The 24,945-nt window shown below is 38.2% G+C and overlaps 4 protein-coding genes across 5 annotated transcripts; 1 reads left to right on the forward strand and 3 right to left on the reverse strand.

Moving 5' to 3' along the window:
• Nucleotides 1-51: 51 nt before the first annotated feature.
• phtm (cytochrome P450 enzyme phantom) lies at nt 52-19,182 on the reverse strand. 2 transcript variants are annotated; one of them, XM_065317559.1, is made up of 6 exons: nt 19,025-19,182; nt 5,038-5,353; nt 1,229-1,574; nt 916-1,170; nt 336-703; nt 52-274 (listed from the first exon to the last, which is right to left on the reverse strand). In XM_065317559.1, exons 1-6 carry the CDS (start codon nt 19,025-19,027, stop codon nt 96-98), a joined length of 1,467 nt encoding a protein of 488 aa, XP_065173631.1. In that variant the 5' UTR covers nt 19,028-19,182; the 3' UTR covers nt 52-95. The 2 variants fall into 2 exon arrangements, with proteins under 2 accessions (XP_065173631.1, XP_065173633.1); XM_065317561.1 differs by lacking the exon at nt 19,025-19,182 and adding an exon at nt 7,925-7,989.
• Nucleotides 19,183-19,365: 183 nt separating this feature from the next.
• On the reverse strand, nt 19,366-22,227 carry fu (STKc_STK36 domain-containing protein fused). The gene is made up of 8 exons (XM_065317556.1): nt 21,960-22,227; nt 21,683-21,796; nt 21,475-21,620; nt 21,307-21,419; nt 20,850-21,252; nt 20,015-20,793; nt 19,659-19,954; nt 19,366-19,591 (listed from the first exon to the last, which is right to left on the reverse strand). The coding sequence occupies exons 1-8, from the start codon at nt 22,068-22,070 to the stop codon at nt 19,523-19,525; spliced, it is 2,031 nt and encodes a 676-aa protein (XP_065173628.1). The 5' UTR covers nt 22,071-22,227; the 3' UTR covers nt 19,366-19,522.
• Nucleotides 22,228-22,544: 317 nt separating this feature from the next.
• Nucleotides 22,545-24,304, forward strand: LOC135803850 (glycolipid transfer protein). Its single transcript, XM_065317564.1, has 5 exons — nt 22,545-22,927; nt 23,025-23,080; nt 23,148-23,266; nt 23,371-23,506; nt 23,566-24,304. The coding sequence occupies exons 1-5, from the start codon at nt 22,810-22,812 to the stop codon at nt 23,746-23,748; spliced, it is 612 nt and encodes a 203-aa protein (XP_065173636.1). The 5' UTR covers nt 22,545-22,809; the 3' UTR covers nt 23,749-24,304.
• Nucleotides 23,334-24,910, reverse strand: LOC135803851 (transmembrane protein 17-like). The gene is made up of 4 exons (XM_065317565.1): nt 24,770-24,910; nt 24,479-24,582; nt 24,310-24,423; nt 23,334-24,239 (listed from the first exon to the last, which is right to left on the reverse strand). The coding sequence occupies exons 1-4, from the start codon at nt 24,849-24,851 to the stop codon at nt 23,964-23,966; spliced, it is 576 nt and encodes a 191-aa protein (XP_065173637.1). The 5' UTR covers nt 24,852-24,910; the 3' UTR covers nt 23,334-23,963.
• Nucleotides 24,911-24,945: the final 35 nt, after the last annotated feature.

A 24,945-nucleotide genomic window follows, 5' to 3' on the forward strand; every position in this document is an offset into this window, starting at 1 on the left:
TTAGCCAAAACATAAATATAACCTCAAGAAGATAAGCAGAAAACCAAGACAAAATATTTACTTGTTTATTTCAGTTTTAAGTATATTGCGTATAATTATTTTTGATTGCGAGGCGTAAAAATTAATTCTTGAGGTAAGGGACAATATGTCACACTGTTTAGACCTTGGAAATTTACGTCTCCATCGGCAGAAATGCGGAATTCTTTCATAATATTGGCAATAAAGAGAAACAGCAGCATTTTGGCGAGTTCATCACCTACACACATTCGCTTCCCTGTTAAAATCAATAAAAATTAAATTAACCTAGAGTAAAATTATGAGGAATTGTCGCTTACCTGTTTGATAAGGAATGAATGCTTCTGGTCTATAAAACTTTCCTTCCTCGTTGATAAAATGCTCCAATTTAAACTTCTCTGGTTCATCCCAATATTTGGGATCAGTATGAATTGCCCACTGCAATGGCATAATCATAGTCCCCTTCGGAATACGGTACCCTTCTACAGTTAATTCCTCCAGGGTACCATGTGGTATCCCAATGGGTACCACAGTGTTAAACCGTTGAACTTCAGCAATGGACGCCATTGTACACGGAAGCAGGTCCTGATCATCAAGCGTCACCTCGCGTCCTTGCAACGCCGCATCTAATTCCGCGTGGACTTTGTCCTGCACTTCCGGGTTGGCAGCCATATGCAAGCAATACCAGCTGAAAACGTGCAGTTATACATCAAAGGTCAGCGAATTAGAATGCACTTTATAAAAAAAAACTGTTGCGAGACAAGTCAAGGCAAAACCGATTGCAATGAGGAAATGTTTTGTGCATTTATTATGTACAATTGTTGATAGGCGCGATTCATGTAACAGTGCATGCAATTCGGAAATTATCTCCAAGGATATCCAAATAAAAATAATAAATACCAAATTGTAGTCAATGTCGTATGAAGACCAGCTCCGAAAACGTCTCCAAGTAAATGAGCAAACTGTTGATCATTGTAGAATTGAGTAGACTCTGGAGCATCACCTAGACGTTGTCTTTCAGCCAAGAATGCTTCTAGAATGTTCTTCGGTGCACCATTTAATACGCGATCGTTGATTATATCGTGGTATATTTTATGTGTACGACGCATGCCATCAATGATGAAATCAAATACTTTTTTATATTTTGGAACATACCTGGATATAAAATTATATTATATCTCTAGAGAAATAAAGTTTAATGTAGAAAAATCACCTCAAAAATGACAGAAAATTAACAGGTCCCGCAACACCAAAATTTTTGATTCCTTCTTCTTGTAAAAACTTAATGTATTGCCAAGTATCATCATCACGATCATATTTTAAACCGAAAACTAATTCGTTCATAAATGTACCAACAGTGTGGTAAAAAGCATCTGTTGGATCTACACCCTTCGCACCATGTTCTTTAAGATATGTTATCGAATTTGTTACTTGGAGCATAATTTTAGCGCCGAGTTCTTCTCTTCGAACGCCAAATTTCGAGGCCCCGAATTGCCTCAGACAAGTGGAAACAAACTTGCGTTGATCTTTCCATAAATTGCCTTGTGCGCATATTAAACCTGCAATATTAATATTAAAATATCATTTGATAAAAAAAAACAGTCATTAATTTTTGGTTATGCAGTTGCGCTTGCACCGAAAGGTCATCCAATTATAACATTTGGTGTTTTTGTGCACGTCCTTGACAATTTAACTACTGCCATGTTGTACCGTGTGCAACGAGCAAAAAATGCACAGATTGACGAACGAAAAATGGCATTCAAGTCGTCATTAATTATGTTCGTGCGCATTATGCAGGATAAAAACACGAATGGATGTATTTTTTGTGTGCACACAATAGCAATATTTTATAAACTGCACAGGGACGATCTTATCTTACATATTTCACAATGAAATATAACCTAGAAATATTACTGTAATTACAATGAAACTAAATGTAGCCATTTATTTGGTAGTTTTAAGGTTGTAATTAAAACTATTAGGTTTTTTTCTTTAAGGTAATTACCAAAATTTTTCGAGATTTAAAAATTTTAGCCAGTTAAATGCTGTCCTATATGCACTCCGGTGCATTGACATGCGCTGCAATTTCCTTTCGAAATCCTTGACTTTTAGAACCATGTTGCTAACGACCAACGACAAAATCTATTGCGTTCCTCATCACGTAACTCCAATATTAATTACCACAACATTAATGCAGTTATTGCACCCGGATACGCATGCATTTAGTTTCAAAGTCAACATATCGTCAACATCCCGAAAATTGTTTTTCATAAAGATTATACAATCGATTCGTGTAAGTAATTTAGCAATTTTCTATGTTTGCACAATGTGAAGGTGAATGATATTTTAGAAAAACAATTTTTTACTTGTTCCACACGTGTTAATGAACCAATAAGTTAATAAACTCGCTGGTGGTGATTAGTGCCAAATGATAATCTTGAGCGTGCTGATATTTTGTTTGTACAATCATTAAAACATAAATTATAAAAATTGAGCGCAACGATCTGTACCAAGGTGACGACTCTCTGGATGACTAAATAAGGCGAATTTACATCTCGTCGAAAAACGCGAAAATTTAATTAATGATGTAATTCGCATGAAATTTTTCGAGAATTCAACTTATAATATGAATCTTCATACAGAATGTGAATGTATGGATATGTGGCAATCGATTTTTTGAGACCATGGACGAAATTCATATTATTACTTGGCAGTGATAATGGCGTTGACATTCGACAGTCCTGTGGAGATCCGGCGATGTGGTAAGAAAGCAATATGACTCCTCTGATGAGGTGTATGTTCGACCATGACATTTCGCCGAGATTTCCACGTGTCTTTCAGCATCGATGCTTTTCATATCATTTCGGGTTCGTTGACAATCTTGTTGATATTCAATGAGCGACAAGTCAAAATCCCGCCATTTTTTTTTCTCTAGGCGGATCACAGGCACCACAGCCTAACTCCACACGAACCCAAAAATACTACACGTTTTACTACGGATTACTACGGCCACTACTATCGAAAGTTGTTTTTCTTTACGGCGACGTTAAAAAATATTCGTGTGCGCTGTTTTTGTAGATGCCGAAGTTCGATGACTGGTATGAAGGTTTCTCCATGAATCTACAGATAGAAGTTGTTGACTTTGCTCTTTAGCATTGACATTGTTATCAAACCACACACAGGCTAACTTAGGGTTAATCCTAAATTTAGTAGAACCCTTTTTGACGTCAGAAAATTCCAGCGCTGTGCGTTCCAACAAACAAAATTTTTCTCAGAATTGAGGCTCTGATAGAATTTGTTTACGAATATTTCTCGGCATTGTTATGTAAGATTAATGTACGCCCGCGTTTGAGACCTTGGATAGGGTGTTTCACCGAGCGCACACGCAGCCATTAAATGATACGAGGACGGTCGTTCGTAGAACTCGGAGAAAACAAGTCGATGGCCATGGTCGGCCACTGGCCAAGACTCACATGTTCGTCTTTGATAGATCTTCGCCTGTCATTTTTCTCGAGCATAACAACTTGTCTTGTGTTAGCGTACTTATTTATAGACGCGCCAAAACTTCACAAGGGCGGTCAATGATCACACGCGCAAACACGTATTAAATTACTACGGCCATTCATCGATATCAGACAAGTTAGCGAGAGCCCGCGCTTTTTTTCGCCGCATGTTTTCGCCTACTACGCCGAAACTATTGCAGAAAAAAAAAGCGTGTGCGGAATTCCAAACATTTAGACAAAAAAATTGTTTTCGCTTCGCGTGGAATTTACGGCACGAGTTTTTTTTTAGCTCGAAGGTTCACTGCCAACTGACCAATTAGTCCGACAACTAATTTTCGTTTCATGAATTCGCAATTTTGATTATTATGATTTTACGTCGATTTCTACTTCAATGTCAAACACCTCGGATGTGAAAAAAAGTGTGTTGGATGAAGAAAAAATCAGTGAGGATGGCACTCACCAGCGAAAACTAGGTTGTTTAATGTTTGCGGTATTAAAAGTGACCTTAATGACGCGCGCCATTGTATGAGACTACTTTTCCTGCGGCGTTACCGCACGCACTTAACTTTCGTTGGTAGCGTCTTCGTCCGAGAATCCAAGAATCTCGCACTTGCAATTAGAAGAAAATGTGTCACGCTGTTTCATGAAATTCTCGCATTTCACGTCGCAAGAGGTCAATTCTTCAATTACGTATTAAATTGCACATTGGCATTGGCCTCGGTAATGCCCATTAGATTATCTCTTCATAATCAACTTTAAATTAAGCAAAATTTTTAGCCTGGGAGTGCGTGGATTTAAAACGGAAAAAATAAAAAAATAAAAGTTTCAATCGACGAGTCCAATAGAAGGCGTGCTAGAACCTGGGTGGAGTCATCCGCATGTGGTCAACATGTGCGCCTCTTCATCGCATATCTTATGACTTGTATGACGAAGAAGAGGTTAGGTCTCACGCAGCCGGCTGCTGCGGCACCACTCGTTGAAGATGCTCGTTGGTGGGGCAACTTTGCTTTGCTGATGGGTTTTCTTCGTTGGCGTAGAAGATCAGATGCTAACACGCTGATCTACCTGGCACTCGTTATGGTACTGCATGCTTTTCAGCTTAGAACTTTGTACGAGTATTCAAGTAATACGCTAGAGATTTGAACAAAACTATCTTAATTTTTTTAAATATCGCTCTAATTTATGATAAATTTAATTTTGGAAGCAAATAAATGCAGAGCTTTACTACAATTTCAATTTGAAACTTTTCTTACAACGTGTAGTATTCAAGATATCTTCTCTGATGGTAACCACCAGCTAATAATATATGAAACGGTCGTTAACCCGACGGGTTTTCGGTGTTCAGCTCGGCAACGTGGGTACAGTGGGTCAGTATGTCATATGTGCTCTTTGTACTTACAATCGTATGTGTCCTTCGTGAAATTCTTTAAATTTATTTTCATAACTCATACGCGAGAGCAATGCGCACGCAATAATTCATAAGCCCACAATTATATTCTAAGATTGATGAAACACTTACCGAACCCTCGCATAACACCATGGGTCAAATGAAGTGGTGCTCTGCCGGTGGTAGCGTCCATTGCTAGTACTTTTTTGACCAGTTTTACATCGCTCAGTACAATAGTATAGATCCCGCCAAGATACAAACCATAAATGCCGCCGTATTGTTTCGATAATTTGGTCAATGTTAAATGCGGGTTCTTTGGGTCTAAGGAAGCTAGATATCCTAAAATAGGTAGCCCCCATGGTCCTGGCGGTAAGCTCCTGCGACTCCATATATTGCTCATCCACCAGATGAAGAATAGCAACAGAGCTAGTGCAAGAAGTGCGCCAACCTGCAACAAAAACAAAACTCCTGCATCGATTGTTTTCAATCGTAAAATGCTTTATTAATCGAGAACGGGACGCGTTATTTTACGCCAATTTGCATGTGAGCCGCGCGAACGAATCGTGTTTGTTCAACTTTGACGTCAAAGCCAGCGCGCGCTTGACGAGTCGTTGGCCGTTTGAATTTCGAAGAATTCAAACGTCTAGACGTCGAATGCATCCAGAACACGCTTACGTGCGTGTCATCGTCGGCGCGCATGGTGGAGAGTTCAACGCCGACACCCGACGACGACCATTTCTACCATCTATAACGTGCGACATCGCTGCAACCCAACAAAACGGATCGGATGGATACATATTCCGACCGAGGAGCGAAAACAACCTGCGCACGTACGGCGCACACAACACGTGGTGGGTCCCCGATCGGCCGATGGGGGTCAGCAACCGTGGGGGCAATGCATCCATTTTTTATGAAAATCTAAGGACGACCACTCCAAAGAACCAGGCGCAGGTTCAATGAATCCACCAGACGGAATGAGGAAAAAAATGGACGCGGATTTTTTCGAACCGGTGCGCACGTACCCGTTTCGTATTCTTGGGCCGCGATGCGTGAGTATGTGTCGGTCTCTCTTGTTTCTTTTGTCCTCGCCCGTACCTGCCGCAGCGGCGAGAATATGAGACCATTGAGTAATTCGCATCGCGCGGCGGGTAAATCCGATAAAAATGGCGCTTAAATTGACATTTTTTCTCCCTCGCCGCAGCGCGAGCAAGCCGCAGGATCATTGCCTTCTTTATTCGCTGCTGGTGTGCCGCGGACGCATCCTCGCTAAGTTATTCTTGGGTGTGTGTGGTCAATAAACTTGTCTGGACGCTGGATTATCCTTTATTTTTGTATAAATTTCTGAGTGGTGCATCGCTCGCGGCACGGTGCAAGCACACGCACTCGATTCTTGCAATCCACTTATCCGGTGGATGGAAAAACGCGCTGGTGGATTTTTTCTCGGCGCCCGGCCGCCGGCCTAAAGGTTAGTTGCTCTACGACTGTGTACGTACTCCGCACCGGGGAGCTATAGTGGTAAAATGAAATTAAATGAGATTATTTCAGCCCGACTACGTGTGTGCTTCACTTGTTCCAGAGGACGTTGGCATTGCGTTGGCATTTCTGTTCGTTGACTTCTTTTGCTACTTGCACGCTATTATAAATACCGTCGAGTACTTCTAGTACCAAACACCCGACCCTCTTCGCCTCCCATAGGTACTTGTTTTCTATACACGCATTAAATTTTATTCTTCGATGGAATTTATTTTTGCAATGCAGGATTACATCCCTTCTGCCCAATTACTTTTTCCCTAAAAGTAGAGCAATAAACTTAATCGAACACTCAGGTGTGTAAAAAATCCAATTTTAGAAATGAATGCCTATTAGAGAAGATTAACTAAATGATGATGATGATGATGAATCAAATATGATCTACATATGCCCGTATCAAGTCCATCAAATTTTATTGGCTTTTCTGAGTGCGTGTGGTCATCAGAACTGGGTCAACGCGATACACAATATGTGACCTTGAATTATGTGTTGTTCCTAGTTATGCGCCTATCATCAATCGGCCAGAATGCACTCTGACAGCCATAAAACGCACGCGACCGAAGATATCTACGCGTATTAATTATGGTGTGACTAATATGCGGCTATAAATAGCGATAATAATGCACGCGTCGCAAGTGAGCAATAAATAAATACTCGTATCAATTGTCATAGCGTGCAATTTCCAATTTCGAATATAGAAATCAAGAAATCGAATCGTGTTTTCCCGCTTTGAGAAGAAGACGTAAATGATGGATGCACCGGCAGTGTAGAAACGCGAAACGATGATAATCGCGGAATGAAACTAAGTTGGGGAAAAAATCTCTAACCCAATTTCGCGCCGTCCGGTAAGTAGGCATGTGCTAGATTTGGAATTTCAGAAAAGTGATTGTCTACTTTCGTATGAGAGTCGCCGACACGCGACGAACGATGATCAACTGCCCCGTCTCATGGGGGCAGTGAACCTAGCATACAATCATCACACACATACCAACACCATCAAGGTGGTTCTCTCTGCAAGAAGTAAACCTGCGACTATGACGATGTCAGTGTCGATGATTTCACTGCCTCGACCTTTCTCCGCTTTGGTACAATAACCTATCATCCTTTCGATGCGCGGCCGAGAAGAGGCTGAATTTTTGCTCGTGTTTCGAAATTCGAAATCGACGAGATGGATGCCACAAGGATGTCAAAAGATGCTTCGGGCGGCAAAACAAAAACAGAGAGAAATTAAATATGCGCTCGAAAAACTACATTTTACACACAACTAGATTAAATGCTTTCATTTCATAAATATTACATTAAAAACAATTTATTTAATATTATTGCAATCATCAACACATTATGAAATATAAAATATGAAATATCTATTATTGTCTTATCGTCGGCCTATTTCGTTAGTGCCAATCATGCTCCATATTTTTTTCTTCTCGTACAACTATTTTTAGAACGCATCGTAGGAGTTTATATATACTTATAAATTATAACTTACTCAATGTACGCACAGTTCGGGTGTTATAATCAATGAAAAGAAAAAAGAATACGACACAAATGCGAGTGTAAACGTTTCAATTTATTTAGATTATTCAAACACAGCCACTAGTCCAGTGTCAGTGTGTCAGGGTCGTCGCTTTTGATAACGAGCGAAATAAGGCCAATGCGCGAAGATACATCTTATCGAACAAACACAACAAATTTAGCCATGGAGTTTATCATACAGTTTGTCACTCACCATTTGTCCACAGACAAGAAATGCATGAATTTCAGTATTTCAAAGCATACAACTCAAGAAACAGTGAAAAAGTTGTTTGCTTTTATTACAATAATTATAAAATTGTGAAAATAAAATAAATTCTATGAATTTATAATGGTTTAAACATTGTGTAAATCAACTGGTATAAAATAACTGGTTTCAATGTCCATTTTAAGTGCTTCAAATGTGAATGTGCAATTGACAGCCACGCGCAACCGGCCGCATCCATAAATAATAATAACACCGAGATTAATTTGTGTATGGCGACCCGCATGTTACGCACATATTGTTGTGTCGCGATTATTTACGATTAAAGTGTTTGATCAATATTATGTGAATGAATGAAGAGATTCGGACCGCACGCGATTGGTGAAAATTAGGTGAACTACTTACACCTCCGCCATCATTGTGGTTAACGACGTTATCTCCGAATTTTTTCCCTTTGCAACACAACATGCTAGTCTAGTTTCCATTCGATGTGTGAGTATGTTGTCACTTTAACGTACGTATATTTCATTGCCGCAGATGTTTTCCGGCACGTTAGTGTTATTATTTTGGTTTCATTTGGTTTGTACCTGTATACCGATTGTTTTTCGAAGTTTCTTGAATCAGGATATTTACATTGCGTAAAGTGTGATGATATTTATTTGCGCTGGTAGTATGCGATGCGATTTCTTGTACGACGCTTCTTGTTGGCCTAGTCCTAAGCGGTTTTGTAGATATAGCAGTTTAGTTAGCATTTTGCATTCGATGACGATGTGCGCGAAAGTGCAATGAATGACGGCCATAAACAACATCCGGAAATATAGGCCAAACTATTACTTTTCCATTCGCGCGACGAAATTATGCTTTCTTGGCTGTTATATGATGGAAACTAGAGCACTCTCTCTGTCAGCGCGGCGAAAAATCGGAAAAAGTTATCGCTTGATGTACGCACGCGCATCTGCCTCAAGCCGATTCGAAATTGGAAATGCGCGTTTATTTTTCTTACATTATTTCCTTCCTTCATTATGTGCGAATTGGAAGAAAGTTGCCGGCGATCTCAAAATTGATCCACTTTTATCGATAATGATAACATGAGAAATTCGATGCGCGCCGTAAATAGATAAATAAATCGCTAGAAAACGCATCAAAGTGTTAAACGCTAAAGGATGCCGTTTGTAATTCGATGCTTTTCCTCTATGTCTATAGCACGACATCGCCATTATTGATCTATTTTTAGCGTCTTGGTCGCGCATTGAATTTCAAAGCCACCTAGAAGTAGCCGCGGAGATTGTTGGCATTTTTGTCTCGGCCGCACTTTTGTTTTTATTTCGTTTTCATTTTTATAGTTCGCCTCAACCAGCGCGCGGCACGCTGCATCTCGCTAGATATATCGGGTGCGTTGGCCTGCACCCGAGTCGGGCGCGTTTGCTCATTTGCATTAGAATGCGCCGGTCAGCAAGCAATGTCTTCGGACGGCCGGCGCGCCGCCACCGCGTGCAAGTGTGCGACGCCATCCGTCGGGGAGTCATTGGACGGCTCCGGCGCATAAATATCGCAATGCCTGCGCTGGTTGCAAGAAACAAATCCGAATAAACCCGTCCTCCGACAAAGCCACACACAACACGACACAACAACCATCGGTACGGAATGCGCACGGCTGGCCGCGAACACCTCGCATCGCTCAAACCGCTCAAACGTCAGGCCGGAGCGAGTGGAGTCGCCAACAAGCCGACATACGCGCCGAAACGAAATCGAAAGTGGTCCTTCTGGTCGACATCCTATCCGAATCGCAAACCCCTTATGTCTGGATTACCAGATGGTACTACATTTCAATCAATATCTTATTGAAATATTTGTATTTGATTGTTTCCATCGGGCGATGACACCGATGTTTGACTGATGTCTCCGAAGCCGGGAACTGAACCGGCGGCGGTCGCGCATTGAGAAATATTAGTGTAGATCGTCGCTGGAGTTCGTTGGCATTTAACAGGCGGGTTCGGGTTGTTCACCTACTGAAAGTTTCTTAGTGACCCACTACACCAGTGTGCGTATGGAAGGCACTCGCGGCGGCTATAGCGGCACGCGAGCAGCGTTCTCGCATATTATGTGTAACATGTGTGTGCGTGCGTACCGCCAGCGCGCGCGCTCCTTCGCCGGTGTGGACAGAAATAAAAATTGTGTACGCACGCATAAATACGAGATATATGTGTACCGAAACACACCGGACTCAAATGAACTTTCAAAAAATCCGATACGATACGATACGTCGATTTAGCACCGCGCCGAGAGATTGAGGATACGGCTATTGATGCCAAAATGAATTTTTTAGCTTTCTTATTGTAAATCATACAAGATACACGGCCACATGTGTGCGACTTCCCTCCGACGTTATCCAACGTGGTGAAATGTACATTTTCACTGACTGCGATGTGTCTTTGACCTCCAATTTGAATCTTTCCTACATTTTCAACATTTTCTGATTTAATCAATGATGAAAATTAAAAACCATTACACAGCATTATTTGCTGGCACAATTTGTGAAGAACCCAACCGATAATTTAAGATTTAAGTGAAGCCTAATCACAATCAGCTTTTTCTTGCGCTCGTTCTTGATTGGTGTGAATTTGGGTTTTTGGATTAGTGAAATAGAAACATTGAAGCAATTAGACATGAGGGTAACGCTCCCAAAAGCAGTCGGCGGCTATAAAACAAAATGGAAAAGAAATTAATAGCACCGAATTGCTATGGCAAGTGGCAAGTAAGAGAAAAAAGTGCTAATTATGATATTTCACCGAAGCACTTTCATGTAATTCGTGTTACACATACTCGGTATGTGTTACATGTGTGGTAAATGTGTGCGTGTTCGTATGTGAAGCGCTTTTTGCATAATTTCTTCTTTCTTCTGTTTCTTCTTCATTTAATAATCGCCCTGTGGCGGTTCTTAAGTGAAATTAACCCGAATATACTTTGGAACACTTTTATGTATGTGAAGACTGCTACTTTTTCATGTATCTTCAAATTATGATCGTGTGTCAGATAGTTCTTGCAATTCTTTACATATTTCTGTTTTTTCGGTAATATATAGTGATGATTACGAGTATAGTAATATTCGCAAAGTTTTTCATTGTATTTTGAAGCAAATGCGGAAAATTTAGTAAGATTTTATGTTTTTCAATTTTACTGTACCTAATTACATGGTAATTGCGAGGCGTATTTTCCAAATCGACAATTTACTGGGATTTTCAAGCAATTGCACGAGTGGATTTTAAAACGTATCAAAAAAATCTTTGGATTTTCCTTTGCAGAAGGCTAAATATCTTAAGTTTTGTGACATTTGACGTCATTTATAATGAAGTCATAATTTCAGAAAGACTTGTTCATATTCAGACATATTCGTACACTATAATGATGAAGGACCAAGATTGTAAAATAATTAATGTTAAAGCAACATCAAAAAATCAGTTTTAACCATTGTTATTCTTAAATTGGATGATAACTTAAAAAAATAGCCCAAATATCTTTGATCCAGACCGAAATTATTCGATTTAATCAAAAACAATGTTGAAATATACCCAAATGAAGTAAAATTTGGCCATCTCCGAGTGGAGCAGACGCATTGCAATTACCGATGGCTTAAGAGACCAGCTCTCTTGGTATTGGTGTGGTAGTCTGCATGTGGATGTATGCTCGGCGTAGAATTTGGTCAAAAAGTCAATAACCTTTATTTATAATATTACGAGTCGAGAGTCGTCGACTTTCTTAAATAAGTACAACAGTAAGAGCCGACGACCAGCAACGCGTCCGTCGCGTTCCCCGGTGTTCTCTCCTTCAGCACAAATTCGAGCAACTGCTTTTAATAATTCGTTACTTTTGAGCGAGATGCGCCCAAAAATGACAGCCGGATATTGTCCGCAACTGTGCTGTTAACAAACTGACCATTTTGGTACGTTTCATTATGCATTGTGTGCCAGGCAACAAGTAAAAAGAGCGCTGGTTTTCGGTTGCGTTGGGTAATCACGAGAAACTTGAACATATTGCTCCGACTCAGATATTCAAGGAGTCAAGAAGAGCAGGTTGGCTAAGAAGTTTAATGCGAAGTCAAAGAACTTTTATATAATCACTGCAAGAACACGTCGATACGAAGAGTCGAGGCTATAATCAATGTTAACGCGATTTCGAACAAGGTGGCCAGATGCCGAGGCAACGCAGTCAAATTTAGCGATATGGTTGCACAAACGCAAACACAAACGCACGCAGAGACAACAACATCATCTGTGCAGTGAATGCAAATGCAGGGGTTTCAAAATAAAGCGCACATCGTAAAAAAAATAAGAATGCAAATCACATAAAAAAATTCACGAAGAGACATTTGATTAAAATGCGTGCGACGTTTGTGTGTGCGCTCGCTCGAACGCGCGTTCGCGCTCGTCGCGCGTACGTTCGGCGCTGGCTTCGTGTGTGCGTTACTACTAGTACAGCTGCTTACACCTAGTACTGTTGCAGCAGGTCAGCGACCGAACTCCTGCAGCCTTGGCTCTGACTTTCTCATTCATGTGATTTGAACGTAGGTCCAACCCGACGGCTGCCATCTACGAGCAGAGCGCGCGCGCAGCGCTCGCCGGTCGTCCATGTGCGCAAGGACTTCCAAAATTTTCATTATACCACGCCATTATACGTTTTGAAAGTCCAAAACATAACCAAACTTCATCGCCATTGTCCACTGCGTTGTAAGTGGTAATTCAATCACAATTATCGCATGTTCAGGAACGGGGAAGGAATGTTGAAGTGCGAAATGCAACTACGCAGAATTATGAACCGAATTCGCAAAGGTGACTTACCTTTCCCGGCGTGCACTGCGCATGGGCGGCGGCGCGTTGTTTACGACGTTCCAGCAATCCGAAGTATCCGACTGCCGAGAAAAATCGCGCGTGTTTATGACACGAGACACTTTACGCTAGATTATGTTTGTGCACGTTTGCATATTCATTTACATTCTTCGTAATCTGCCTCTCAAGCATGACGTGTTATAGGCGTTCAATTTATGGCGATGTTATGATTCTGCGTGATTCAATAACACGAAATCTTGTCGTGCACTTATTGAAAATCTGCAGCAGATTCCCACGATAAGCAAAATAATGACATTGCACAAACGCCATCTATGAATCACAATTCCAAGATAAATTTTATCCCTAACCTAGCTTTTCATAAATTTATTATAATTTTAGACGAAAACAAACGTTTGACATAGATCCCAAGTTAAAATCACAAACAAAAACAATTAAAAAGTAAAATTTTCGACAAATCTCTCCGGAGAGAAAATAAAATTAAATTATTCAGTTAGTGTAGAGACTGTTGACGTTTAGACGCTTTGCACCACTTAAAGGGTAACGCTCCCGCAGCATGGTGATAATTGCACGATGCAAACGTCTCGTTTTCGTTTCGTTCGAAACGAAATCAACGCGTGCACAATTCGGTTCATCGTCTTCATTCCCAGCCCAGCGTATTGTTTCGAGCGCGTGCGTTCGCATTCGAATCGTGCGAAGCGTGTGATCGAATTGTAAACAAGCAAATCGCCAGCGACTTCAATGCGCAATAAGCGACGAAACGCAAAAAGCGCACCAGCAGTAATTCCACGGGTGCTTTACTCCTCGCATTTGCATACGTGCAAAGCAAATCAAAGAGTCCGCAGCCGCAGCCTGCGGTGTTGCGCGTGTGTTCAAACATGGCGCGCGCGCGCGCGGCTTCGAAATGCGGCGGCGACCTTGCAGTTCATCGAACCTGCAATATAATCGCTATTTTATTATTCAGATGCAGTTCTCCATAAGGTGTTCTATGCGTAATAGATTTCCGTTCAAATACCTTTCTTTTTTTATTTGTTTATATCTATTTCGCGCGCGCGCGCGCGCTCGCACCTGCCAGCGGTGACTGCTTTGTAGGTGAGTCGAGTGGACATGTGGAGTCGCAGGATCGAAACCGAACCAGTACGCTCGACAGTATTACGCTGCACTGTAATTTATTTTATTTCATGGAACTTACTATAAAGTAAAATTTATTCAGATAACATTTAATTTCAAAATTCAAACTGTAAACATCCTTAGAATAATGTAACAAACAGTTTATTTATGAATTTTGAGATGTATCATCATTTTATCAACGTATGCAGACGTCAAATTAAACTAAATAATTGTGTGTTGAGATCACAAATAATCAATTTTTCAAGTTTGGTTGGGTCAAAACAAAACCTATGATGAGAACGTGTACCTATAACTGGTAGCCTATATTAAAATTTTAGTCCTAAACTTCAAAATTTGTTTATAAAACAACTGAATTTTAATTTTAAAGTGGTTTGTTCATGAATACTTCAATTGTGAAAAAGATATTATCAATAACAAAGATTCAAAACAAGGTACCAACTAAAAATAGCAAAAAGAATGAAATGACTCTAATCTTAGTAAAACACTTAAATGGACATTACATAAAGAATAGAAGAATGTGTGCAAACGTCTTTCGCCGACAAATATGGCAGTCGTTAATGTGTTTATTTACATTTACGATTGCATTCGTCGTGCCTCCGTTGTTCGCTTGCATAACAGCAGCGCTTTTGCCATCGACTCCACAAAACGCACGCTGCACGACAAATGTATCCACACTAGCCTACTGCGAATTCCCGTACGCCGCGAGCGTAAACATTAGCGTCTTGTGTATTCAGCGCACACCTTCATTGATGTTCTTAACGACCGCAAGCCGGCATATTAACTAGGCGCGCACAATGTGTGTGATGATGCGATTGAAATGATTACGATATAACAGATTGGCACACTGGTCTAATATGCGTCGGAATTCGAATGTGTCAATTGAAAAACATTCAATGATGCTACAGTACGTTTGTATAATGAAAAAAATTAATAATTTTGTGCTTTTTCGGCGCGTCGTTTCACTGACACAGTGCTCGCACCTTTTGTCGCTTTGGAGTCGCGGCGAGCGCCCGGCCGATGTGTGTTACGCATGTACACAAAGAATTTCTCCGGGTTTATGTGCCTTCTAGAGGTCCTCGACATCTCAAAGAAAGGCTACTGCGACGCGAGGTGAACGAACCCTGGCAGGCCTGTCCAAAATTAAAAGTGGGAGTTGTAAGGCTTTCGAAGACATCGAAAAAACGCGCTCGCGCTCGCACGAGCCGTAAATTCGGACGAGATGACGATCTCGACGACGACATCGTCCGCGTCGGCCGCACGGCGATGATGATGATGATAAAGAAGAACAAAAAACAATTCGGGTATGAGTCAATGCTTCGGCGTGCGCTGCCGCGACGAAGCCGCTTGCTGGCGATGCCGCAGAGCGTTACGGATAGTCAGTAGGTCAGTGGACCATCTTCCGTCTTCGTTCGTCCTGCTGGCGCGTGGAAGCAACCAAAGGGATGAGTACACTCTTCGGAAGCTCCTTTCTTCAGCTCTTTATCTTCTATCTGCATACGCCGAAACGAAAAGAAATCTGTGGCGAGAGCTCGCCGGCAATCTCCCCGGTTCATTGTTTTACACTTTATTATTTACCACATTTTACGAAAATTTAATTTCACGTGAACATAAATTTAGCACGTACGTGCTTCGCCGAATAAATAACGCATCGGACTTTTCGTGTGTCATTAAGTTGATCGAAAACTGCGGCGTTGTGCGGTCTGAAATTACATCCCAAATTGATGAGTACAATTTCATCGCGTAATTCTGTAAACTGAAGAAAGCTGTAGGGCAGCAGTAGTCGAATTACAACAAACTTGCAAAATTACAGGCTTTGTTTGAGCTCCGCAGCAGCATCCGTGTATCAAATAAATGTAAGATGCGTGTTGATTTTCGTGAGAAACGCATGAGAACGCAAAAAGAAAAAGGAAATGGTAGTAATAACTAGAACAGCACATCAACGGAAACAAGACGAGACAATTTATCTGATGACATATTTTCTTCTTTTTGCATATTATTCATTTTTTCAAGATTTTATCGTTGTGTCTTTTTATTTGAATTGCCACATTTGTCATTGACATCTAATGACATTTGGTCATTAACTCTTATTTAACAAGTATTGCTCAAACTCCAAGTCGCCGAATGCATAAATAATAAGTTTATAAATATATCCAATGCGTTTCTACGAAATTCACATAAAATTCTCGCTAATAATTTCATCATGTCTCCGGGACATTTAAAGAAAAAAAATTTCAAATTTCAATGGCTAGTTTATTGCATGCAATAAAATTCTGATTGGTACATTGCCATCATTGCCATAGATTGCCAAAATTTAATTTATTGTCAAATCCGCACATTTGTTGCTGTTTTTCTCATAAATTGCCGAAAATATTAATAGTTTTATGCGCACTTTGAATATAATCATGTATTACATTATTCTACCAATTTGTAACATGCGTTTTAAATGTAAAGAGAAAAAATTGTTACAAAATTCAATTTCGACACAAAACGAAATCTGCGTGCACGCAGGTAAAGCTAGAAACATTTGAGAACAAAATACTGTATCTTTCCAGTCTGAGGATGAATTATAATAAATTTACCTCCATCATCATCATCTGTATTCTTGATGCGACGACATAAAGAGCACAAACGTATATCTCGTCTGTTGCCAACAGGCTGGCTGGTAACGCGAAGCAGAGCGCACAAGCTGAAGAAGAAAGACCCAGTCCCAGTGACCGGCATGTCTAGTCCGTCCGGCTTGTCGATGATGCCGCGACGCTGTGGCGCGCGGCTTCCGCTAGCGAGCACACGGACTCTCCGGGGCCGCGTGCTCCGCTCCGGGTGTCTCTCGGCGAGCGGCGTACCGGACAAACACAACATTCGGTCCGAACATCAACCTACGAGAGTAAAAGTGATCCGTTACATAGCGCAACGACCCCGGCCGACGAGGCTCGAGGTGTGTTTCATTTCGGAGCGCCCGTGGACGTCTGCTCCAGCTCACAATTGGGCATTGGGTATTAATTATGCGTTAACTGCGATTTACGAGTCGAAGGTCCTATTGCCAAATGTTACGTTCGAGATTTACACGTTCGTGATCACTGTGCGTCGGTATAATTAACTGCACGGGCTATTTTTTAATAAATCTCAATAAAAAATTTAGGTATTACTCCATAAAATATATTTATTTTAATTTTTAGACTCGCGAAACAATTGGAATCACAAAATCATCATTGACAACTTATAAATACCAGTATTTCTTGCGTTCTGTCGGTCTTATAATTATTAACAACACATACAAATTGATATAAAGCAAAGTAATATGAAATATGATACCAATTTAAACGTTCAATTTGATGGATGACTAATTCAGATACCTGCGAACACTGGTGTGCCGTAATTTTTTTGCTGTTCGACACATTATGATTCGCCTCTGTTGCTTTGTGCGCTTGCAAAACTCGCTGAGCCAATTAATCAATTCTCCTCAATTATAATTAATGTCAATTACCAAGGCGACTGCTCTCGGTGCTCTCGTGCGCCTTCTATTTATTTGCAACATTGCAACATTTATTATTTGAATATTTAATTTACCATAAAACACTCATAGTTTTTTTTTATTCTTAAATTAAACTTAATAAATTTCAACATTGCTCTCTTATGTTTTTCGTAAGTGGAGTAGGTAATCTTCAAAGCACTATTCTAACTTCTTATATATTTTTTGCAATAAGATTATTATGTATCTATAATTACAATGATGTAATAATTACCGCGGCTATTAGTTAACAATTTCGTTGTGATATCGCATTGCGTTTTGTTCAACGCACGTGAATTGATAATTTTGTGGTACAATTTGAAGTAAGTCGGAGTTTTACTAACAGTGTCCTTAACATGCTTCCTATTTTAATGCTTCCTCGAGTCCTTCAAGGTTTTTGTTAGTTTTGCAATAAATCTTGATGAGTTTACGAAAGATAATTGAGTTGTTGAGTATTGTGGACCATAAATTACATAGATTCGAAGTCAATCTTGTAATATAAGCATTAATGTTATAGAAATGTATTAATTTCATTGTCTAATTGAGATATTGACTAATAATTCATCAGAAAACGCGCAATTTTGCTAATTAAACAATTCTAAGTTGTGTATCATTGGTTGCCTAGGTTGACACCACAAATTTAAATTCTAAACTTTAAACTTGTTCATGGACTAAACATTGTATTACAGAATTTCCGTTAGATCGTTAATTCAGTGTGTATGTTGTAATAACATGATTTATCTGGCGACAAATCGATCGATATTTTGCACTATCATTAAAAACTAATTATAATACACAACATTCATGTTTACTATGATTAATTTACAGTAAGTTCTTCAATAGGTCAACGTACTTTTTCGTAAGCTCGAACATCCGATACCGAATAAGATATAAATAAATTACCAAGTTAAAATTTTGTAAGTTATGGTTAGTCTTAAGTTCAAACAAAAACAAAAGTTGTAACTAATTAATTAAATTCCTTTGCAACTCATTTCATGTCGACATACCATAAGCAATAAATTATCATCTTCCAATGAACGCGAGTTAAAAATTCAATTTTTAGCGCGCATTTTAACCAGTTTAGATATTGTTACAACATTTTCCATCAGTGAGATTGGTAATTGTCGTAAAATATTCAATTTAATTTACATTAATTAAGCCATAAACAAGTACAAATTCTATGATGGGGCAATACAAATACGAACATTTTTTTTTAAATGCTGACTGGACTTAAAAAATTGTCGTCGACACTCAAACGCGTTCTTGTGTCTTTTTTTTTTTTTCTTAAAGTCGAGCCACGCGCGTGTTCACAACTTGAAACGGAGATTGCATGCCAATCCCTCTAATTACGCAATTGTGCAATCCACTCACCATGATTTTGAATTGAATGTGCTCGTCTGAATTCGTACAGATGCCGGGGCAGAGGGAAGTCGCTGATAGTCGCACATATACGTCAGCAATCGCGCGCCACAAACGTTTTCCAGTTAGGTTAGGACGCTTAACATAAGCCAGCTTAGCACACGCCTGCGCTTTAACTGGTCAAGTCAGTTCATAGCTCCAAATTTAATCAAGACCAAGTCTTCTCTGTAATTCAAAATGTATATTGATTCGTTTCTGATAAAAAATGTTTGTAAGTAAAAATTACGTTTGCTGAAACAGTTTGTATGTTAATATTCAGTTGAATGTTAATGTTTAAAAAAGGCTTTAGAAAGTAAGCAAATAAAGTAATAAAATTTGCACAATAAAACTTAAATATTTGCGAATTATAAAGAAAGCTTAAGTAAAGATTCACAACCAACAAATATTTATATTGTGGACAAGTAATTGTTCATGATTTGCAATAAATTGAGTCGGTATATTTTATTTAATTCAACTTTCATGCGACTTCTTCGTGTAGAACTCGTGGGCTTTCAATTCGTCCACTGCTAATTCGGCTGCCTATGTTACGAAACAAAAACCCATGATATTTATTAATCAATTCACTTCTGGGACATTTTTAACTTACATTTCGTACGTTTTCCACTGAATCATACATCAATGCTTCAAGGGTATCACGAATTTGAGGATTCCAAAACAATTCAATTGTTTTAGGCGTTAATTTTGCAACCTGCAGCATAAAATTGCACATTCTCTCTCTTAACAGAGCCTCGTTGCTACGCAACATGCCAACGAAGTCCAAACCTTCTCCAGCTTGTGGTGTTTGAATGATTTTGTCGATAATTTCATAGTTTTCAGGATTTTTGTGCATCACATGCGTTAAAATAGCTAATAAATCAGTTACAATCTTCAATTTCTTCTTTCCTGTGTATAAATGAATCATTAAATGTTTTTTTGTTAATATAAACAAAGTAATACACAAACCTAAATGTAAAAATCCATTAATAAGATGATAAATGTTCAGAATTACCACCGAATCGCAAAACTGGCTGACATACTTCTCTTCCACATAAATCAAGTGACATATCAGTAAATAAATATGCTCCAAGCATTGCAACTCTTCTTCAGACAAATCTCCAACATTTCGTTCCTTAATCTCAGCTGATACGTCGACATTTTCTTGGCTAGCGTTTTTTAATCGTATCAAGAGCTTCGATGCATAAATCAAATTAGGCACGAGTTTAACATCCAGATAAACCTGAAGAATTTGTTCCTTGGACTCACTACTTATACCCGTCACGACAAACGGTAAACAAAATAAATTCGCCACAAAACCCACTACTTTGGGACTTGCACGTGGATTCCTCAATGGGATTACAAGCACATTAGTGCTACCAGGTTGCAATAAGCAATCTATTTGACCATTCATTATCTCCTCCATTGTTTTATATATAAAAACAACCCATTCTTCACTTTCTATGGGTTGGGTGTCTTCATGAAAATCTAGAGGTTCTGCTTTAGTTAATTCCGGAGTGTTTTTATTCCTTTCCAGAGATAATTTTGAGATTCTTTCATTCAGTTCGTTATGCTGCCGTTTTGTTTCCACGGAAGTCGTGGGTGTCACTTTAGTTTCACCACTCTTACTTATTTTACTAGCTTGTGGTTTATCTTTACTACTTTGTGTTTTATCCTTACTAGTAGTAGGTTTGTCATGATCAGCTTTAGCTTCTTCAGTATGTACTTTTGTTGTATTAATATTCGTTCTATAAAATAAATTAACAAATAAACATTTGTATAATTTTTAGTGCAAGTAACTAACTGTTTAGATATTTTTTGACTGATGTGATGATTTCGTTGATGTTCTTTCACTTGTAGAGTATTCGCCGACATAGGCCGAGTCAATGGCATTGCGGGAGCAAGTTCGGTGATTATAATATGACCCTTTACAAAGGGATGGTTTAAAATCTCTTGCCACGACATGCGTTTACCAGGATTCTTTTGCAGAAGGCCTTTGAGAAATGAAATGCAATGTTCCGATAAAAATGTCGGCCATTGCACTTGTTCATGTTTTATCAGTCTTATTAAATGGAGAATTGAAGCAGTGCAAAATGGCGGTGCGCCAACAAGAAGTTCGTAGATAATACATCCTAGAGACCATAAATCAGCATTGTGGTCATAGGGTTGTTCTTCGATTAGTTCCGGCGCCATATAAAGTGGTGTACCTATGAAAAATAATATAATAATCAAAATAATCGTAATAACTAATGCGTATTCACCTTTAATAGATGTGAGAACATGTGTGCCTGTACTCATATTTCTTGCAAAGCCAAAATCACACAATTTTGCAGTGTTATTTGCATCTAACAAAATATTTTGTGGTTTTAAATCTCTGTAATAGAATTAATACACTTATTTATTTATTTATTGAAGCATTAATGTTTTACCTGTGTAAAACTCTATTGGAATGCAAATAATATAAGGCTGAAACTAAGTCCCATACTATTTTCTGCACTCTTTCTTCTGATAAATATCCTTCCTTACTCAAAATATAATTGAGTTCCTTATGGGCAAATTCTGTTATTACCACTATCTAAAACACAAAATTGTCTGTGTTGACAAAGTTTATATTGGTGATTATATTGAATTATTTACCTCCTTGTCAGTTTCAAAAGAGTCTAACATTTGAATTATGTTTGGATGATGTAGATTCCTCTGTATCTTGCATTCTCTCCTCAAACCTGTCAGTTCTTTATTAGATCTACCTCTCTGAAATATAGATAAGTATAAGTTGTTTATCATAGATTGTTAACCTTTTAATAAACAAAGTTGTGTATACTTTGATAACCTCAAAATATATACAAATTCAAGTAGTTTTCTCTTAAGTATAAGAAATAATGTAAGTATGAGTAGAACAAATACAAAAACATACCTTACTGATAACTTTAAGTGCTACAAAGATTCCATCTTCATTTCTTTTAGCTTTATAAACTCTGCCAAAAGAACCTTCTCCAAGTAAGCCAAATGCTTCATATTTATCCATTTGAAGTGATAGATTCTTAAATAATTGTCGTTTAATTTATATCTACGTAGTAGCCAGATTTATTTTTATTTTATTCGTAGATCTTCAACATTCACAAAGTTGCTTTATTATTGTTTTGTTGTTGGCGCACATTGATTGTTGTGGTTTTAGGAGCTGTATTGGTTGCCTACGATCAAACAACCTCTCTCATAAAATATATAGGGTCTTTTTAAAGTTTATAATCGCAACACAATTCCTGTAGATTTAAATGTCTCTTCTTTGATACTGAATATTTCTGTTATAAAAGTTTAACAATATTTGCACAGACAAGTGAGTCTATAAAAAGTTTCCACTGTAATAAGTTTTTACAGTCGATTAAATCCATCACCACTTTGTATTAAAATACAGCGCGAATGTAATATTGTAATGACTGTAATAATAATCAAGATCCATACGCTTCATACATACAAGTGCGCTATGCGCTTGTAGTCGCGATCATAGTTCACGCTCAGACGTTGTCCAACGCGGACTTGTTTTATTAATAACTTTACGTAAACGCATTTCCATAAGAGTTCATCTCATTTAAAATTTTAATTCAAACCAGTATTATAAACAAATTAAGTGCAAATGTTTAATTTAAAGATTTAAAGCACGCCTATTGTATTAGAAATATATTGTTGATATTTATCGACAAAGAAATTTAAACTAGTTTTGAAATAGAATAACACTAATAAAACTAGTTCAACTTTTTAAACAAAAAATGTCGGAAAATGACACGATTTTCAACACGGCGATGAGTTCTTTTCCATTCGTTGACAATGGACGTATAAATACGCAAGAGTTTCTAGATGCGTCGAAAGGTGTAAGCCTCCTTGTAGGTGTGTAGTGCATCAGTGCACTTGACTGCACTTGACCTAACTTTTAAAAGCTGCCAAGAGCAATAAACGCAATTTGCTTCTTTTTGTTTGTCTGCAGAAAAGTTCGGCACGGTTTTCACTCCCATAACATACGATTTAAATCAAAATATAACAGTAAGTAAATTTTTATTACATTTATTAAGTATATTATTAATATATCAATTTATTATTAAAACGTTAGAAGATTGAAACGAAATTTTTGGAAAACAAAGAAAAGTTTAAATATTTAGACGACTTAGTCATAGAAGAAAGCAAGACAAGTTCCATTGTTGTAACAGATGCTTTACAATGGCTTCGAAGGTGAGTGAAAACGGTACTTTTTCAAGTTACCAATGGTAACCAGCATTAAAAACCAACATGAACACAATATTTGATTGTTTTTGTTATTCATTGAGAACTTTCAGAGGATTACACTTTATGTGGCACTATTTTGATTTGATTTTAACAAATGAAAATGGTAATTCATCGGATTGGATGAAAATCGCTTATGAGAGAACGCTTAAAATTTATCATGGATGGATGGGACAAACACTTTTTAACGTAAGACACAAATTCTACAGAGTAGATGTAATAAAATGAAATCGAAATGAATCTTTCAGATTGTAGTAAAGTTTGCTCCATCACGCAACGATTTATTCCTGGTTTTTGCTCTCACACAAAAAGGCAAAGACGAATTGGTCAAAAGCCATATGCGGCAGTTTTTAATCAACTTGAAAATATGCATCGATCATTTAATACAATTCTATCTCGCACATGGTCTCGAATGCAGCGATCGCGTTTAATAATAAACCATCCAATCTTTTTACTGTTTCTCTAGAAGAGTTTTAATTATTTAAGAATCTACATCCACAAGTTGGTTATAAACAAATCAGTTTGTAGAAGCTTAAGCGTACCATTTGTATACAATCGTGTTCATTTACATATTGCACATAAGCAATACACTGATAAAGTTTAGTTTCAACAAACATTGCACACAATGGCACATGCAATCATTAATTTAATCTTGTTTTATTTCACCAGCCGGCTGGTGCCCGGGTACACCTTGATTAGAATTGCGCAGTTTTATGATACGATAATAAATGGCTTGTTGTTTCGATGTGTACGTTAGTCCTCGGTAGCCACTAATCACCTGCGTCGTCAGAAGTGTGCACATTGTTGATTGCACGACTATGTCCAGTATATTCAGGCGAAAATGTGGATTGAACAAGAGGAAACACTGAAGTGGCAGTTGCAGCAAAACAGATAACATCCAAAATCCAGCCAGTTCTGGTATCTACAATGTATTAATTAATTAATTAATGTTAACACTTAATAAACAAATCTTTTTTATATTAATAACTTACTTTATCTTGTAAATTTCCTTCATATCCCAAGTATAACCGCAGCGTTTCCACGATTACAATGGTTACGATGATAGTGATTATTACAAATTTTGTGAATGAGTTATAACACGCGTACTGCAATAAAAATACTTTGAAATTATTGTTAGACTATTTATAAACACTTACTTACTTTATCGTATAAAAGTAGAGCTATTACAATCAACCAAATGGGGAAAAATATAACGTTGAAATACAGTGACATTTGTAATGGTAAATTGGACATCACTTCATTTTCTAAAGCAATAATAATCCAATATACATAATTACAATCAATCAATCCATCATTCTACTATGTGTGCGTATGTTTATTGTGATCATGCTACCAATATATCATGATTGTACTATATATTTAAGTCAGCATTATCAATTAAGTTATAAATTATGACTACAGTAATTAAACGTCAAAATTACTTAGTTTTACCTATGATTTTATGGTTACTCGTGTCGGTGATACCCGGTATCACCATGTCGGTTAATGATGTTACTTTATTTTTCCAATCCATGTTATTATGAAAACAATTAACTCCTTTAATAAATTTCAATTATTTTTCAACCAAAAATGGTTGTTTGTTATTGTTGAATGCGGAAACAAAACAA

This window comes from Atheta coriaria, unplaced genomic scaffold, assembly GCF_025399875.1.
Source record: "Atheta coriaria isolate IRGN ID8LTWV9N9 unplaced genomic scaffold, Caltech_Dcor_3.1 hic_scaffold_3_pilon, whole genome shotgun sequence".
Taxonomy (NCBI): domain Eukaryota; kingdom Metazoa; phylum Arthropoda; class Insecta; order Coleoptera; family Staphylinidae; genus Dalotia; species Dalotia coriaria.

Bases quoted from the DNA above. Each gene is read 5' to 3' on its own strand.
- LOC135803850 (XM_065317564.1), top strand. From the start codon at position 22,810: ATGTCGGAAAATGACACGATTTTCAACACGGCGATGAGTTCTTTTCCA. The intron at 22,928-23,024 runs GTGTGTAGTGCA...GTTTGTCTGCAG, and splicing joins AGGTGTAAGCCTCCTTGTAG to AAAAGTTCGGCACGGTTTTC. The intron at 23,081-23,147 runs GTAAGTAAATTT...TTAAAACGTTAG, and splicing joins ATTTAAATCAAAATATAACA to AAGATTGAAACGAAATTTTT.
- LOC135803851 (XM_065317565.1), bottom strand. From the start codon at position 24,851: ATGGATTGGAAAAATAAAGTAACATCATTAACCGACATGGTGATACCG. The intron at 24,424-24,478 runs GTAAGTAAGTGT...TTTTTATTGCAG, and splicing joins CTCTACTTTTATACGATAAA to TACGCGTGTTATAACTCATT. The intron at 24,240-24,309 runs GTAAGTTATTAA...AATACATTGTAG, and splicing joins AAGGAAATTTACAAGATAAA to ATACCAGAACTGGCTGGATT.
- fu (XM_065317556.1), bottom strand. From the start codon at position 22,070: ATGGATAAATATGAAGCATTTGGCTTACTTGGAGAAGGTTCTTTTGGC. The intron at 20,794-20,849 runs GTTAGTTACTTG...TTTATTTTATAG, and splicing joins AGTCAAAAAATATCTAAACA to AACGAATATTAATACAACAA. The intron at 19,592-19,658 runs GTAAGTTAAAAA...TTCGTAACATAG, and splicing joins CAGTGGAAAACGTACGAAAT to GCAGCCGAATTAGCAGTGGA.
- phtm (XM_065317559.1), bottom strand. The intron at 1,575-5,037 runs GTAAGTGTTTCA...TTAATATTGCAG, and splicing joins TGGTGTTATGCGAGGGTTCG to GTTTAATATGCGCACAAGGC. The intron at 704-915 runs GTATTTATTATT...GCACGTTTTCAG, and splicing joins ACGACATTGACTACAATTTG to CTGGTATTGCTTGCATATGG.